Source organism: Onthophagus taurus, unplaced genomic scaffold (genome assembly GCF_036711975.1).
Source record: "Onthophagus taurus isolate NC unplaced genomic scaffold, IU_Otau_3.0 ScKx7SY_15, whole genome shotgun sequence".
NCBI lineage: Eukaryota > Metazoa > Arthropoda > Insecta > Coleoptera > Scarabaeidae > Onthophagus > Onthophagus taurus.
This window is the reverse complement of record NW_027248940.1, coordinates 2,927,555-2,944,610: the sequence shown is the minus strand read 5'-3', so window position 1 is coordinate 2,944,610 and position 17,056 is coordinate 2,927,555. Positions and strand designations below refer to the sequence as shown.

At 33.9% G+C, this 17,056-nt stretch overlaps 1 protein-coding gene across 1 annotated transcript; it reads left to right on the top strand.

The window, feature by feature from the left end:
• The first annotated feature begins 147 nt into the window (after positions 1-147).
• On the top strand, positions 148-16,032 carry LOC111422461 (homeobox protein HOX3-like). Its single transcript, XM_023055646.2, has one exon. The coding sequence runs from the start codon at positions 15,224-15,226 to the stop codon at positions 16,007-16,009; it is 786 nt and encodes a 261-aa protein (XP_022911414.1). The 5' UTR covers positions 148-15,223; the 3' UTR covers positions 16,010-16,032.
• The last annotated feature ends 1,024 nt before the right edge of the window (positions 16,033-17,056 follow it).

The following is a 17,056-nucleotide window of genomic DNA, read 5'->3' as shown; positions in this document are numbered from 1 at the left end:
TGAGTACTGTTGGGTTGGTAGTATTGAAAACGGTGCACATTGCACACATGACGAAGCGGGTGTCATGGCGAAGACGCGAGTTAACGGTCATGGCATGTAAAGATTTAATCGTTTATACTTGAATATATTAAAATACAGCAGAAACTAAAAAGTGGATTTATTCCCCGAAACAACCATAATCAAAATTACTAAGTATTAAAGTGTCGCATAATCTTATCTTATTTGATGTCGTCAACAAATATCTACTAGCATATATCATTTTCAGAGTAACAAACGATTTCCCAACTTTACTAGTAATATGTTCACGGAATCTTAAATCGCTATCAAGTATTAAACCCAAGTTGCGAGACGTGTCGCTAGTATTAAACTGTCGCATAATCTTATCTTATTTGATGTCGTCAATAAATATCTACTAGCATATATCATTTTCAGAGCAGCAAACGATTTCCCAACGTTACTAGTAATATGTTCACGGAATCTTAAATCGCTATCAAGCATTAAACCCAAGTTGCGAGACGTGTCACTGACCTTTATTGATTTCTTGTTAATATTTACGAAGAAAGAGCTACCATACTTCATACGTGTTTTTTTGTCTCCCAAAGGGCATCACCACAGACTTGTCTGGGTTTATACTCAGGCAATGTTCTGTGGATATGTCAATCAAACTACGTATATCACTCTCAAGCGTTAACCTAGCCGAGGTTATATTTTCAGGAGGAACCGATAAATAAATTTGCGAGTCATCTGCGTAGAAGTGCACCTCAGAGTTTGATAATGTTCTAATCACAGGTATATATACAATATAAAAGAGGCCCCAGTATTGAACCTTGTGGAACTCCGGCTTGAAGTTGTTTTGGTGTGGACAATACATTGTTCAATTTGACACCTATCACTCAAGTAACTCGATATCAACGCTTGAGAGTGAGAACTGAAACCTATATAGTGTAATAACGATACTAAAATTTTATGATTTACTCTATCAAATGCCTTGGAATAATCCAAAGTTACTCAGATAGTTTTTATCACATGCTCTTAAACAATCATCCACAATATGCATCAGCGTCGTCTCGCAACTGTAATGCTTTCGGAAGCCAGATTGTGTATGTGGCAGGATACCATACTTGTTCAAGAATAAACTTATTTGAAAATGCATTATTTTTTCAATTACCTTTGATATTGCCGGCAAAATACTAATTGGTCTCAATTCATTATATGTCTTGGGCAATGTCTTCTTTGGCAATGGTGTCACTAGTGCCGTTGTCCAACACGATGGAAATACTGAGTTCTTCGAGCAAAAATTGACTATATGTGGGGAACACAGTCGCAACATATGTATAGATATACCATCCGAGCCCACTGCCATCGACTTAATCTCGAGTAAATATTTCACCACAACCTACTCCTCAACTGGCGTAAATTCAAACTCCACATCGTCATTACATTTTTTATTGAGTAGATAATGACTTAGTAGATCTTGATTTACCACAGTAATCCCCACCGACGTCTGAATGAAGTGATCATTTATTGCTTCAACATCATTCAAACAGTTCGGCAGTGCCAAAGTGTTAGAATTCAAAGCATCTAATTTTTTTAATGCATTCCAAAGTCTATGCGGGCCACCACTAGCTAAAGTGTGGTCAACATAAGCTCGCTTTGCTGCTCTGATTTCGCGGGCTGTATCTGTCTTCAAACATTTATATCTATCGAGATCATTTGCAGATTTAGTGGACTTGTACTTATAAAGAGCTCGATCCCGGATCTTCATCATCTCCTTGAGATCTGGAAACAACCAGGGTGCAGGCTTTTTAGAGCAACTGATAGTAATGTTAGGTGCGTACCTGTCAAACAGGGATATAATTAACCTTCACATTAACATCAGACAAGTCATATACAGGGTGTCTCAGCGAGACCGGTCATTAGACGTTTCTGGGGTTCTGGCGAAAATAAAAATTTGAGAATTCAAACTTAAGTATTATCAATTACGATCTCTTCGTCTAAAATATTTTCAGATTTTTTGCACGTCCGGTTATACCGGAAGTCGCCACCAACTTAATTTTTTTAAATGGAACACCCTGTATATTTTTACATATTTGGATTTGTCTGTTTTCAAGGTTTATATATAACTTTACTTTTTGCAATTTGATTCGACCGTTCTCGAGTTATTCGATTTTTTCCAGAAAAATCTGCTCCAGCAGACAAGAGTTCAAAAAATCAGAGAACACTCGATTTTCGGGATATCAATTTACGATTGAGAACATGCTTAAGCAACATGATGGAGTATGTTTTGGTGCCGAGAACTGCTGCCTAGAACGTTTGGTCACTTTACTATGGCACGTTAACTTTTCAAAATTTGGAAGTACCATAACTTAATTTTTTTAAATGGCACCCCCCATATTTTATTTCTTAGTCGTCTTCGGTGTCTCATTCTACATCTTTTATATCCCACATGTCCCATACCTAATATTAATAGTTTGGGAGATAATTAAGGTTTTTTGAAAAATGCACACATATATGGATATTTAGCCTAGTGTGCCATGAAAAACAAGCCTTCTCAATAAGTTCTTGTCAAAGACTCACTTGTTTACGTCACTTGATGCATGTGAGCTAATAATTATCTGTTATGTCCCTTAATATTAGTACTGAAACGAGTTAAAATCGATAACAATAACGAAAGTAATATTTACACAAATCAAGAAATTCTTAATTTATTTTTTATGCATGAAAAGCGCGACAATAAGTTGCATTATCTACTACATTTTTTGCTCAGTGTAACACGTGATTAATTCGTCCAAAATGCAAAAAATTTGCTTCTATTCTTCTAAATTTACCTTTTGTCATCGGAGATAAATGTGGATAATTTTCATTAAACATTCTGCTAATTCTAAAAATAAATTATGAATTTCTTCATTTGTATAAACATTATTAATATCCATTTTAACTGGTTTTAGACTCACAAGCATCAAACAACGTAAATCAGACTTTAACGTTTATCAATAAGTCATTAAACATTTGTTTTCCATGGCACACTAGGTTAATATTGATGATATGTAAGCATTTTTCAAAAAACCCTAATTATTTCTCAAACTATTAATGTTAGGCATAGGACATATGGAATATAAAAGATGTAAAATGAGACGCCGAAGATGACTAAGTAATAAAATATGGGGGGTGCCATTTAAAAAAATTAAGTTATGGTGCTTCCAAATTTCGAAAAGTTAACGTGTCATAGTAAAGTGACTAAACGATCTAGACAGCCGTTCTCGGCACCAAAACATACTCCATCATGTTGTTTAAGCATGTTCTGAATCCTAAATTGATATCTCAAAAATTGAGTGTTCTATGATTTTTTGAACAAATGTCCGCTGGAGCAAATTTTTCTAGAAAAATTCGAATAACTCGAGAATTGCTGGTTCAAATTGCAAAAAGTAAAGTTATTTATAAACCTTCAAAACAGACAAATCCAAATATGTAAAAATATACAGGGTGTTCCATTTAAAAAAATAAAGTAGGTGGCGACTTCCGGTATAACCGGAAGTGCTAGAAATCTGAAAATATTTTAGGTGAAGAGAACGTAATTGATAATACTTAAGTCTGCATTCTCAAATTTTTTGTTTGGCCAGAACCCCAGAAACGTCTAATGACCGGTCTCGCTGAGACACCCTGTATTAACCCAAAAGGCAAATTTTCAAGGTCCGAGTCAAACGCTTGCATATTAATTTTTTTTAGATTGCGGTAAGTTTTTATTTCCGGCATGATTTTTGAACTTATAATTTGTAATGAGCATTCGACCAGCTCATGGTCTGTTATTCCATGCATCGACCGTACACCAATAAAAGAAAATAAACTTCCCGAGCATATAGCAATATCAATAAGTGTTTGTGATGTTGAAGTAATTCGCGTAGGTTCGGTAACTATCTGTCGAAGGCCATATGATTCTAATAAAGTAGAAAATTTTCTTCCATAAGAACTATCAGGCTTCATCAAGTCCAAGTTCATGTCCCCCCCCCCACAAAAAATATCCCTGCATTCTGGAATAATAAATGCCAAAGTATCTTCAAACGAAGTAAAAAATTGCGTTAAATTTGTGTTTGGGGGCCTATATATCACTTCAAACCCATAGGCAGTTCACACATTTCGAAAGTATCCAATACCATCTTTTTAAATTTGATGTTTGATCTAAGGTAAATTCCAACACCACCCCCTTTCCCGGACTCTCGATTTTGAAATAAAAAGTGATAACCAGGAATACTGCACTGTTTCGCCGCAAAATTTGATGACGGGTATAAATCATTGAATGTCATGGCCTTAGGGTTGCCACCTTTTTGACAACGGAAAACCGGCCTTTAACGTTTTGCATGCCTCAGAATTTTTGTTTTTTAAATTTAAATGCAAATTATCACCACCAAAATTAAAAAATTACGCAACTTAAAAGAAAAACTACGTTGTAAAAATAATTACAATGGGATGTTAATATTTCTAGATAATATTTATTTTATGCCAATAAATGCAATAAAACATATATGTATTTAAAATTTAAAATGGTATTTCGAATTTGATTTTGTTGCTTTAATAAGGTCTTTTTTGTCCCTTATTAATGAATAAAATTCCGAACAAAAAAGCTGAATGTTCGAACGTTCGAATGTTATCAACAGATAATCTATTTCTGTCATCATTCCACAGTTGGTTCATCATACTGAATACTCTTTCTACATAAGCATTGCTACAGGGTATAGATAAAATGACACAAATAATTCTTCTTAAAATTGGCGATTCTACTTTCTTGAAAAATTTACACCACTTGTCGGCGACAGATATATCTTCATCCATAAAAGATGGAGCTACTTTTTGTAGGAAACATAGTTCTTCATAAAGATTATCACCATCGGTGTCTTGAAATTCAATACCAATACGCGATGCAATTAAAATTATTTCATTTAATTCTGGAAAGTGCCCTCTCAAATTGAATGATCTAAACAATAAAAAGACATTGTTTTCAAAATCGAACCATTTTTCTAAATATTCTTGTGCTCTATTGTAGACCTGAACGGCTTCAGTTTGAAATTGTAATCGAAGGTTTTCTGAAAGCTTCGCTAGTGCTTGGTTGGTTTTGATCCAAAAAATAAATCTTCCCTGCGCCTTTTTAACTTGCTTCTTAAATCGGACATAATATCGTATAAATCCGTAATAACTAAATTAGATGTTTCCAGCATTTTAATTGTCGATTGAAATGTGAACAGAATATGATGAACAAAATAAATATAACATTCAGCAAAAGTTGGGTGTTCTGAGAGTTGATCTTCTTGATCTCCTATAAATTTCCATATAACACGGTCACAATTTTCATTTCCTTGTTGCAAAAAATAAGTTTTTATAGCGTTCCAATTTAGTAATAAATGGTCGACAGCCGCATAAAGGCTTAACCATCGCACTGGTATATGTCTCAACACTTGATGGTATTCTTCTTGAACAAATTGGGAGCACTCTTTGAGATTTTCCACATTTTTTGCGCTACAACTAAAAGTATTAAACACCTTTATTACCAAACATTCCACATCGAAACTCAATAATTTAAGACAATGTTTCGCTGCATTGTGAACTATGTGACAGTTACAATTAGCTTTGAGAATGTTTGGTTTAATTTCTGTAAGTTTTTGGTATACTGAACAATGTTTTCCGTAATTCACGGACGCATTATCTGCTCCAAATGCGGTTACATTAGCAATATCAAGTTGCAGTTTTTGCAGTGCATTTAATATTGTATTTTTTAGTGATTCAGAAGTTTCGTCTGCTTCGTCATAAAAATCAAGTAAGCAGTCTCGAACGCCTTCGTTGGGGTCAAAAAAACGTATCACCAAAGGAAAAAATTTCCTACTGCCTTTGTTGGAAGCGTCCGTAGCTATTGAAAATGGAAGATTTTCTTCTTTTAACTTCCGAATTATAACTTCCAACGAATAAGGCGCTAAAACATTACGCGTAATTGCTTCCAGTTTTGTTCGCCCTAAATGTATTTTAGTAGCTATTGCTGAATCTCGGTAAATATGTCCGTCAAGTTTGTTACCTAAAGTGAAATAACAGTAATAAAATATACATTACACACAAAAAAAGACATTATTTCAGCATTTCAGCATTATTTCAGCAAATTAAATTTTATTTACCACAATCAGATGATAGATAACTAAGGCCATGTTTAACAGTATGATAAGTTTTCGATAATTCGGCTATAGCTACGGAATCCGAATCTTTTAATTCTTTAGAGGCAAAAAATTTTGTAATACTGCCCATCATACTGCTTTTTTCTAAATTTAAATGTTTTGTTGTAGCACCATGGGACTTTACGGCTTTAACTCCGTCATACTTTACGCTAAACGTTATTTTACACAGGGTACATTTCGCCATGTTACTATTGTTATCACTTGCCAACCACTTTTTGAAGTTGGGGTCGTTGAGCCAATCTTTATTGAATTGGCAGTTTCGTAACCTAATTTTCTTTTTAGGTGGTGTGTTTGGAATGTCGTCTTTATCTTTACTACCATCACTCATTTTTACGGACTTCAAAAACTTTTTATACCAGAGGTACTATCACGTATCGCACGCAACCGCAAATATAATAGATTAACTAATTGTTAAGCTAACACAAAACGCGTACATCAAACTGTGTAAGTAAATCCCCACTGGGATTCCCCAGAAAAATAGGACACAATTTTTACGTACCAAAACAAGCTGCCATCTTGTAGTAAAGTATTGAAATTAAAATTAATACCGCTAAGTGGGTAACCCAACAATAGATGGCCTGTTATTTGAGCATTTTTAAGTTTTCCCATCTGTGATATCGAACGTATCTGTTAATATGATAAGAACCGGCCTTTTTAACATGTTGACCGGCACCCGGCCTGAGTAACAGAAAACCGGCTAAGCCGGTGGAAATCCGGCCAGGTGGCAACCCTACATGGCCTTCTAATCAAAATACAAACAAAAATGACAGAGCTAAGGCTTTGGTAGTCAAATCCCTGTCAGACTTGAATAAATTGTAAGACGGGGCTCTTTATCGCATTGGTTTTCTTTGGGAGTATCACTTCACTATTCATGGGCCTTAGCTTCTACTACCAAAATGTCCGAGGACTACGTTCCAAAACGAATACTACCTCAGTTAATTCTTATGCGCTATCGACGGATTTTATTTGTCTTACCGAGACCTTTCTTAACTCTACGGTGTCCGACGGGGAACTTCTCAACCCGTCATATATTGTATATCGTCGTGACAGAGAATCAACAGCGTCTACCAAGCGAGATGGTGGAGGAGTCCTTGTCGCCGCCAAGAGAGGTCTTCACGTCGTTCCTATGCCGTGTCTCCACTGCGGTGCCGACGACTTGTGGTTGAATGTGTGTTGCGGTCAGTATAATTTTCTTTTGTGCTGTGTTTATCTCCCTCCTAACGCCGAGGAGCCACTTGATCTCTTCTTATCCAATCTATCTACTGTGCGCGATAAATATCCGGATCTCATGATCATTATCGTGGGTGACTTTAATCAACCATCCATCACATGGACTTCATCTGATTCTGATGTTTTATTAGTGCCTACGGGAACCTTCGAGCGTCGCGCCGTTAACTTCCTTAACACTTCCTCTTATTGTAATTTTAGTCAATTCAATAATGTTTTAAACGATAATAATAAAATTTTGGATCTTGTATTATGCACGAACGGTCGTATTGAGAGCGTTCACCCCTGCAATGATCCACTTGTGGATCCGGACAGACACCACCCGCCTTTTGTATTTGTTATATCAATCACGACAACTTACTTGACTGAAGGCCCGAAAATTAGTTTTCTTTACAAGAAAGCTGATTCCTTGGGTATTAAGAACTATTTAAACGGTATTGATTGGGGATCTGTCTTTGCCGGGATGGACGTGGAAGCCATGGTTGAGGTCTTTTACGCGCATGTTAACTTTGCTATTAATAGATATGTTCCGCAACGAATTTTACCTAAACAACGATTCCCTTGTTGGTATAACCGTTCTACTATTCCTATTATTAAGGAAAAGCTAAAATTTCACAAAAAGTGGAAGTTTAATTTTGCGTCGTAGATCTAAAAAATTGATAGCTGCTGATTACAGAGCTTATCTGAGTTCCATTCAGGCAGATGTGTTGGGGAAACCAAAGAAGATATGGTCGTTAGTTAATGGCAAAAGAGGTTCCTCATCTGGCATGCCAGCCTCAATGACTTCCTTTGATGGAACCATAGTTGACTCATGTTCTGCGATCTCTTGTGCTTTCTCGGATAACTTCTCATCTGTTTTTGCAATTCATAATGTTCTGTTGCATCTTGACCAGTCGTCTAGTCCTGGCCCGGATGGTATTCCAACTTTATTCTTAAAAGAGTTTGCTACTGAGCTGTCAATGCCACTGTTTCGTATTTTGTCGAAGTCCTTACTTGAAGGTGTTTTCCCAAATATGTGGAAAACGGCTTTCGTTATTCCAATATTTAAATCTGGTGTTAAACAGTTGGTATCCAATTACCGTCCTATTTCTATCCTTTCAGCTATCCCAAAGTATTTGAAAAAATTGTCCACGAATATCTTAGTCTGTCTATTTCTCACTCTATAATCAATGAACAACATGGTTTTCTGTCTGGGCGATCGGTGGAGTCTAATCTGTTGTCTTATGTAAACTTTATTCATTCTGCTTTAAACGAGGATTGGTAGCTTTATATCTGGCTACAAACCTATCACATCCGGTGTGCCTCTGGGCAGTCATCTTGGACCCTTACTATTCGTAATGTACATAAATGATATTTCTTCGTGTTTTATATTTTCTAAGTTTCTACTCTATACCGACGATAATAAAATATTCACAAGAATCGGGTCTAATCTGGACTGCCTTAGACTACAGGAGGATCTTGACCGCCTGCAGGAGTACTGTCTAAATTATGACAAATGCCAAAAAATTACATTTACTAGGAAACGTTATCCTCTTAACTTTCCTTACAACTTTAACGGTGCTGCTATCCCGCCCATGGATAATGTAAAAGATTTTGGCATCATATTGGATTCCAAGTTGCGATTTCATCTTCATATTGAATTTATGGTGAAGAAAGCTCTACGTAATTTGGGGTTTGTTATAAAAACCCTTTATTTAGCATTTGTCAACAGTGTGCTATGTTATGGTTCCGTAATATGGAACCCCATGTATGCGGTGTATCGTGGTCGTATTGAAGCTATTCAGCGACGCTTTGTACGTTATTTGGCACATAAATTTCATCTTCCTTACTGCGATTACGATAGGCGTTGCGTGGTCTTCAACTTGTTGTCACTGCAGCAGCGTCGAATTGTTGCTGACTTGATCTTCCTCTTCAAGCTTGTTAATGGCATGCTGGATACAACCGATCTTCTGCCTGAGTTAAGTATCAATGTACCGCAACGGCTTACACGTTTCAACGCTACATTTCGTCTTGATAGATCTAACACCAACCTTTATCAAAACTCCGAGTTTTACTATTAACATCTATTAACACAACGAAATTCATCAAATTTTCATACTTTGGTATTTACCTCGATATCTGTACATCCGAGAACAAAAGTGAAAGAGTACAATATTGTTAAGAATCAAATTTGCTACAGCTTTTGTTCTAAAATTTTTTTGTAATATCCTCCGAATCTCGAGTGTTACCATTACCTACTAGTAAAACAACGAAATTCATCAAATTTTCATACTTTGGTATTTACCTCGATATCTATGCATCTGAGAGCAAATATGAAAGAGTATAATATTGTTAAGAATCAAATTTGCTACAACTTTTGTTCTAAAAATTTTTTTGTAATATCCTCCGAATCTCGAGTGTTACCATTACCTACTAGTAAAACAACGAAATTCATCAAATTTTCATACTTTGGTATTTACCTCGATATCTATGCATCTGAGAGCAAATATGAAAGAGTATAATATTGTTAAGAATCAAATTTGCTACAACTTTTGTTCTAAAAATTTTTTTGTAATATCCTCCGAATCTCGAGTGTTACCATTACCTACTAGTAAAACAACGAAATTCATCAAATTTTCATACTTTGACATTTACCTCGATATCTGTGCATCTGAGAGCAAAAGTGAAAGAGTACAATATTGTTAAGAATCAAATTTGCTACAACTTTTGTTCTAACATTTTTTTTGTAATATCCTCCGAATCTCGAGTGTTACCATCACCTACTAGTAAAACAACGAAATTCATCAAATTTTCATACTTTGGTATTTACCTCGATATCTGTGCATCTAAGAGCAAAAGTGAAAGAGTACAATATTGCTAAGAATCAAATTTGCTACAACTTTTGTTCTAAAATTTTTTTTGTAATATCCTCCGAATCTCGAGTGTTACCATCACCTACTAGTAAAACAACGAAATTCATCAAATTTTCATACTTTGGTATTTACCTCGATATCTATGCATCTCAGAGCAAAAGTGAAAGAGAGCAATATTGCTAAGAATCAAATTTGCTACAACTTTTGTTCTAAAAATTTTTGTGTACTATCCTCCGAATCTCGAGTGTTACCATTATCTACTGTAAAACAACGAAATTCATCAAATTTTTATACTTTTGTATTTACCTCGATATCTATGCACCTGAGAGCTAAAGTGAAAGAGAGCAATATTGTTAAGAATCAAATTTGCTATAATTTTTGTTCAAAAAATTTTTTTGTAATATCCTCCGAATCTCGAGTGTTACCATTACCTACTAGTAAAACAACGAAATTCATCAAATTTTCATACTTTGGTATTTACCTCGATATCTATGCATCTGAGAGCAAATATGAAAGAGTATAATATTGTTAAGAATCAAATTTGCTACAACTTTTGTTCTAAAAATTTTTTTGTAATATCCTCCGAATCTCGAGTGTTACCATTACCTACTAGTAAAACAACGAAATTCATCAAATTTTCATACTTTGACATTTACCTCGATATCTGTGCATCTGAGAGCAAAAGTGAAAGAGTACAATATTGCTAAGAATCAAATTTGCTACAACTTTTGTTCTAAATATTTTTTTGTAATATCCTCCGAATCTCGAGTGTTACCATCACCTACTAGTAAAGCAACGAAATTCATTAAATTCTCATACTTTGGTATTTACCTCGATATCTGTGCATCTGAGAGCAAAAGTGAAAGAGTACAATATTGCTAAGAATCAAATTTGCTACAACTTTTGTTCTAAAATTTTTTTTGTAATATCCTCCGAATCTCGAGTGTTACCATCACCTACTAGTAAAACAACGAAATTCATCAAATTTTCATACTTTGGTATTTACCTCGATATCTGTGCATCTAAGAGCAAATATGAAAGAGTATAATATTGTTAAGAATCAAATTTGCTACAACTTTTGTTCTAAAATTTTTTTTGTAATATCCTCCGAATCTCGAGTGTTACCATTACCTACTAGTAAAACAACGAAATTCATCAAATTTTCATACTTTGACATTTACCTCGATATCTGTGCATCTGAGAGCAAAAGTGAAAGAGTACAATATTGCTAAGAATCAAATTTGCTACAACTTTTGTTCTAAAAATCTTTTTGTAATATCCTCCGAATCTCGAGTGTTACCATCACCTACTAGTAAAGCAACGAAATTCATCAAATTTTCATACTTTGGTATTTACCTCGATATCTGTGCATCTAAGAGCAAATATGAAAGAGTATAATATTGTTAAGAATCAAATTTGCTACAACTTTTGTTCTAAAAATTTTTTTGTAATATCCTCCGAATCTCGAGTGTTACCATTACCTACTATATAGTAAAACAACGAAATTCATCAAATTTTCATACTTTGACATTTACCTCGATATCTGTGCATCTGAGAGCAAAAGTGAAAGAGTACAATATTGCTAAGAATCAAATTTGCTACAACTTTTGTTCTAAAAATCTTTTTGTAATATCCTCCGAATCTCGAGTGTTACCATTACCTACTAGTAAAACAACGAAATTCATCAAATTTTCATACTTTGACATTTACCTCGATATCTGTGCATCTGAGAGCAAAAGTGAAAGAGTACAATATTGCTAAGAATCAAATTTGCTACAACTTTTGTTCTAAATATTTTTTTGTAATATCCTCCGAATCTCGAGTGTTACCATTACCTACTAGTAAAACAACGAAATTCATCAAATTTTCATACTTTGACATTTACCTCGATATCTGTGCATCTGAGAGCAAAAGTGAAAGAGTACAATATTGCTAAGAATCAAATTTGCTACAACTTTTGTTCTAAAAATCTTTTTGTAATATCCTCCGAATCTCGAGTGTTACCATCACCTACTAGTAAAGCAACGAAATTCATCAAATTTTCATACTTTGGTATTTACCTCGATATCTGTGCATCTAAGAGCAAATATGAAAGAGTATAATATTGTTAAGAATCAAATTTGCTACAACTTTTGTTCTAAAAATTTTTTTGTAATATCCTCCGAATCTCGAGTGTTACCATTACCTACTAGTAAAACAACGAAATTCATCAAATTTTCATACTTTGACATTTACCTCGATATCTGTGCATCTGAGAGCAAAAGTGAAAGAGTACAATATTGCTAAGAATCAAATTTGCTACAACTTTTGTTCTAAAAATCTTTTTGTAATATCCTCCGAATCTCGAGTGTTACCATTACCTACTAGTAAAACAACGAAATTCATCAAATTTTCATACTTTGACATTTACCTCGATATCTGTGCATCTGAGAGCAAAAGTGAAAGAGTACAATATTGCTAAGAATCAAATTTGCTACAACTTTTGTTCTAAAAATCTTTTTGTAATATCCTCCGAATCTCGAGTGTTACCATTACCTACTAGTAAAACAACGAAATTCATCAAATTTTCATACTTTGACATTTACCTCGATATCTGTGCATCTGAGAGCAAAAGTGAAAGAGTACAATATTGCTAAGAATCAAATTTGCTACAACTTTTGTTCTAAATATTTTTTTGTAATATCCTCCGAATCTCGAGTGTTACCATCACCTACTAGTAAAGCAACGAAATTCATCAAATTTTCATACTTTGGTATTTACCTCGATATCTATGCATCTGAGAGCAAATGTGAAAGGGTATAATATTGTTAAGAATCAAATTTGCTACAACTTTTGTTCTAAAATTTTTTTTGTAATATCCTCCGAATCTCGAGTGTTACCATCACCTACTAGTAAAACAACGAAATTCATCAAATTTTCATACTTTGGTATTTACCTCGATATCTGTGCATCTAAGAGCAAAAGTGAAAGAGTACAATATTGCTAAGAATCAAATTTCCTACAACTTTTGTTCTAAAAATTTTTTTGTAATATCCTCCGAATCTCAAGTGTTACCATCACCTACTAGTAAAACAACGAAATTCATCAAATTTTCATACTTTGATATTTACCTCGATATCTATGCATCTGAGAGGAAATGTGATAGATAGCGATATTGTTAAGAATTAAATTTGCTACAACTTTTGTTCTAAAAATTTTTTTGTAATATCCTCCGAATCTCGAGTGTTACCATTACCTACTAGTAAAACAACGAAATTCATCAAATTTTCATACTTTGACATTTACCTCGATATCTGTGCATCTGAGAGCAAAAGTGAAAGAGTACAATATTGCTAAGAATCAAATTTGCTACAACTTTTGTTCTAAAAATCTTTTTGTAATATCCTCCGAATCTCGAGTGTTACCATCACCTACTAGTAAAACAACGAAATTCATCAAATTTTCTTACTTTGGCATTTACCTCGATATCTATGCATCTCAGAGCAAAAGTGAAAGAGAGCAATATTGCTAAGAATCAAATTTGCTACAACTTTTGTTCTAAAAATTTTTGTGTACTATCCTCCGAATCTCGAGTGTTACCATTATCTACTGTAAAACAACGAAATTCATCAAATTTTTATACTTTTGTATTTACCTCGATATCTATGCACCTGAGAGCTAAAGTGAAAGAGAGCAATATTGTTAAGAATCAAATTTGCTATAATTTTTGTTCAAAAAATTTTTTTGTAATATCCTCCGAAACTCGAGTGTTTCCATCAGCAGATACCACAACAACAAAATTTATCAAATTTTCATTCTTTGGTATTTACCTCGATATCTATGCATCTGAGAGTAAAAGTGAAAGAAAGCAATATTGTTAACAATCAAATTGGCTACAACTTCAATGTACCGCAACGGCTTACACGTTTCAACGCTACATTTCGTCTTGATAGATCTAACACCAACCTTTATCAAAGCTCTCCATTAGTTCGAATTCTTAATTCCTATAACCAAGGCTTCAACCATGTACCTCTCTGTGACGTTTCCTTACACTCTTTTAGAAAATATGTACTAACTAATGTATAGCGGATGTTTTGTTGATCGCTTTATCGTTGTATTTATTTTAGTTTATATCACAATTTTTTTTTATATTAATTTTCGTTATTATGAGGATGCTTTGTTGGGGATATTCTCCCCGTATGCATCCCGAATATGTAATAAATAAATAAATAAACGGTTTCCTGCATTTCCTGCATGTTTTGATAAATTTCCCAATACTAGAGAAACTACAATAAATAGGTATAGGAATGTTTATAGATAAATTGTAGAGAATTAAAAAAGAACTAAAAATTTCTAACGAACCAGTTACGCGAGACACCCTGTATAATGTTGTATAGAAAACTTCACAAGATACTTTAACTGTTGTCAAAAACAACAGATAATTCCAGTCAATATTCAAAATTTCACTGTATAAGCCCGACTTATACAGGTTAGTCCTTTTGAAGCAATACTGGGCGTCTCGGTATACAGGTGTCCCATAATATATTCCGGATCAGAGCATTATACGGGTAAAGGGTACATTATTCTGAAGCGATTTTTCTAATCGCGATCAAGAACTGTTTCTTTGTGTTTTGAAAAAGTCGTTTTAAACCACGAGTATTTTTGTAGTATAATGCATATTGCGTCCATTGGGAATCAGCTAGTTTTTTCTTTTGTATAATAAATATACAACATAAGAAATAAATAATTAATTAATATAAAAGAAAATACGTTCCAGTAACTTTTCGAATCCTTCAAAAACCTTTAAATTCTCATTAAACGCTCATTATCGCACCCCAATGCTAACGAAATCGGTAATTATCCAGTTCATTTTCGACCTGTTCGTAACCAACATCGTTTTCTTTTACGTAATTGAATCATTCAAACCAAAATCGTCTAAAACAAGTTTACGTGATGGATTTAAATCCCAAAGAAGAGGTTTTATCATCGTCAAGAGAAAGTTCCCCGATAAATTACGTCGAAATCGGTCGAAACAAACCCGAAGTAACTTTTCCAAATTACCAAAATCCACATCAAAATTTATCCCATCAACCGTGGATTCAAAACTCGAACGTTTTTGATGTTCAATTGCATAATAATTATTACGCGAACGATGTTTATATGCAACAACAAAATCCGAATTACAATTTTATTAAGTATAACAATAATTCGCCGCAATCAACGATTTTGGATTACCACGAAGAAACCTCGACCTCAGCATCACCATCTTCGGGACCGCCGAAACAAAAAAGAAAAAGAACCGCTTACACAACACATCAATTAGTTGAATTAGAGAACGAATTTAAGGTGAATAAGTATTTGTGTAGAAGGAGGAGGGCGGAGATTGCGAAAACTTTGGATTTGCCCGATTTAAAGATTAAAGTTTGGTTCCAAAATCGGCGGATGAAGCAGAAGAAGGAAGACGCGCAGAGAAGGGCGAGAAATTTCGAGAATTTATTCGCTAATAATCAAATTTCCGAGCAATATTCGGGGAATCAATACAGAGTTTTAACTTACGGCGGGAATGGGTCGTTCGTCGAAGAAGTTAATTCACCGCATCTTGCAGTGCATAACGACGTTAATAATCATAATCTTACCGTTAATTCGAATCAATCGGTTCAAAATCATCAAATCGTGACACCAAGTGTTAAAAGTGAGATTGAGGCGCAAGTTACCGATTATATTCATTATGATATGTAAATAAATTAGATTTTTATTTTTAATTTCTTTTAATTTATAACCTAAAATGTCAATGTCAAATTTTATGTTTTTCCTAATTTATATTATGTTTTGTAAGAATAAATAATGAATTTGATGAAAATTTAACGACGAAGAAAATGTTAATAATTATCTGGATATAGACGAAAAAGATAATGCGGATGACGCATAAGATGAATCAATATCAATTTAATCAAAACCTTTCAAAAATACATATTTCTGAGAACCTTAATTGAACAAATTTTCATACTTTAGTATTTTTCACGATATCTATGCATCTGACAACAAACGTGTACTAGAGCAATATTGTTAAGAATCAAATTTGCTACAACTTTTGTTCTAAAAATTTTGTTGTAATATCCTCCGAATCTCGAGTGTTACCATTACCTACTAGTAAAATAACGAAATTCATCAAATTTTCATACTTTGGCATTTACCTCGATATCTATGCATCTGAGGGCAAAAGTGAAAGAGAGCAATATTGTTAAGAATCAAATTTGCTACAACTTTTGTTCTAAAATTTTTTCTGTAATATCCTCCGAATCTCGAGTGTTACCATTACCTGCTAGTAAAACAACGAAATTCATAAAATTTTCATACTTTGGTATTTACTTCGATATCTATGCATCTGAGAGCAAAAGTGAAAGAAAGCAATATTGTTAAGAATCAAATTGGCTACAACTTTTGTCCTAAACATTTTTTTGTAATATTCTCCGAATCCCGAGTATTACCATCAACAACTAGTAAAACAACGAAATTCTTCAAATTTTCATACTTTGGTATTTACCTCGATATCTATGCATCTGAGAGCAAATGTGAAAGGGTACAATATTGTTAAAAATCAAATTTGCTACAACTTTTGTTCTAAAATTTTTTTTGTAATATCCTCCGAATCTCGAGTGTTACCATTACCTACTAGTAAAACAACGAAATTCATAAAATTTTCATACTTTGGTATTTACCTCGATATCTTTGCATCTGAGAGCAAAAGTGAAAGAGTACAATATTGTTAAGAATCAAATTTGCTAC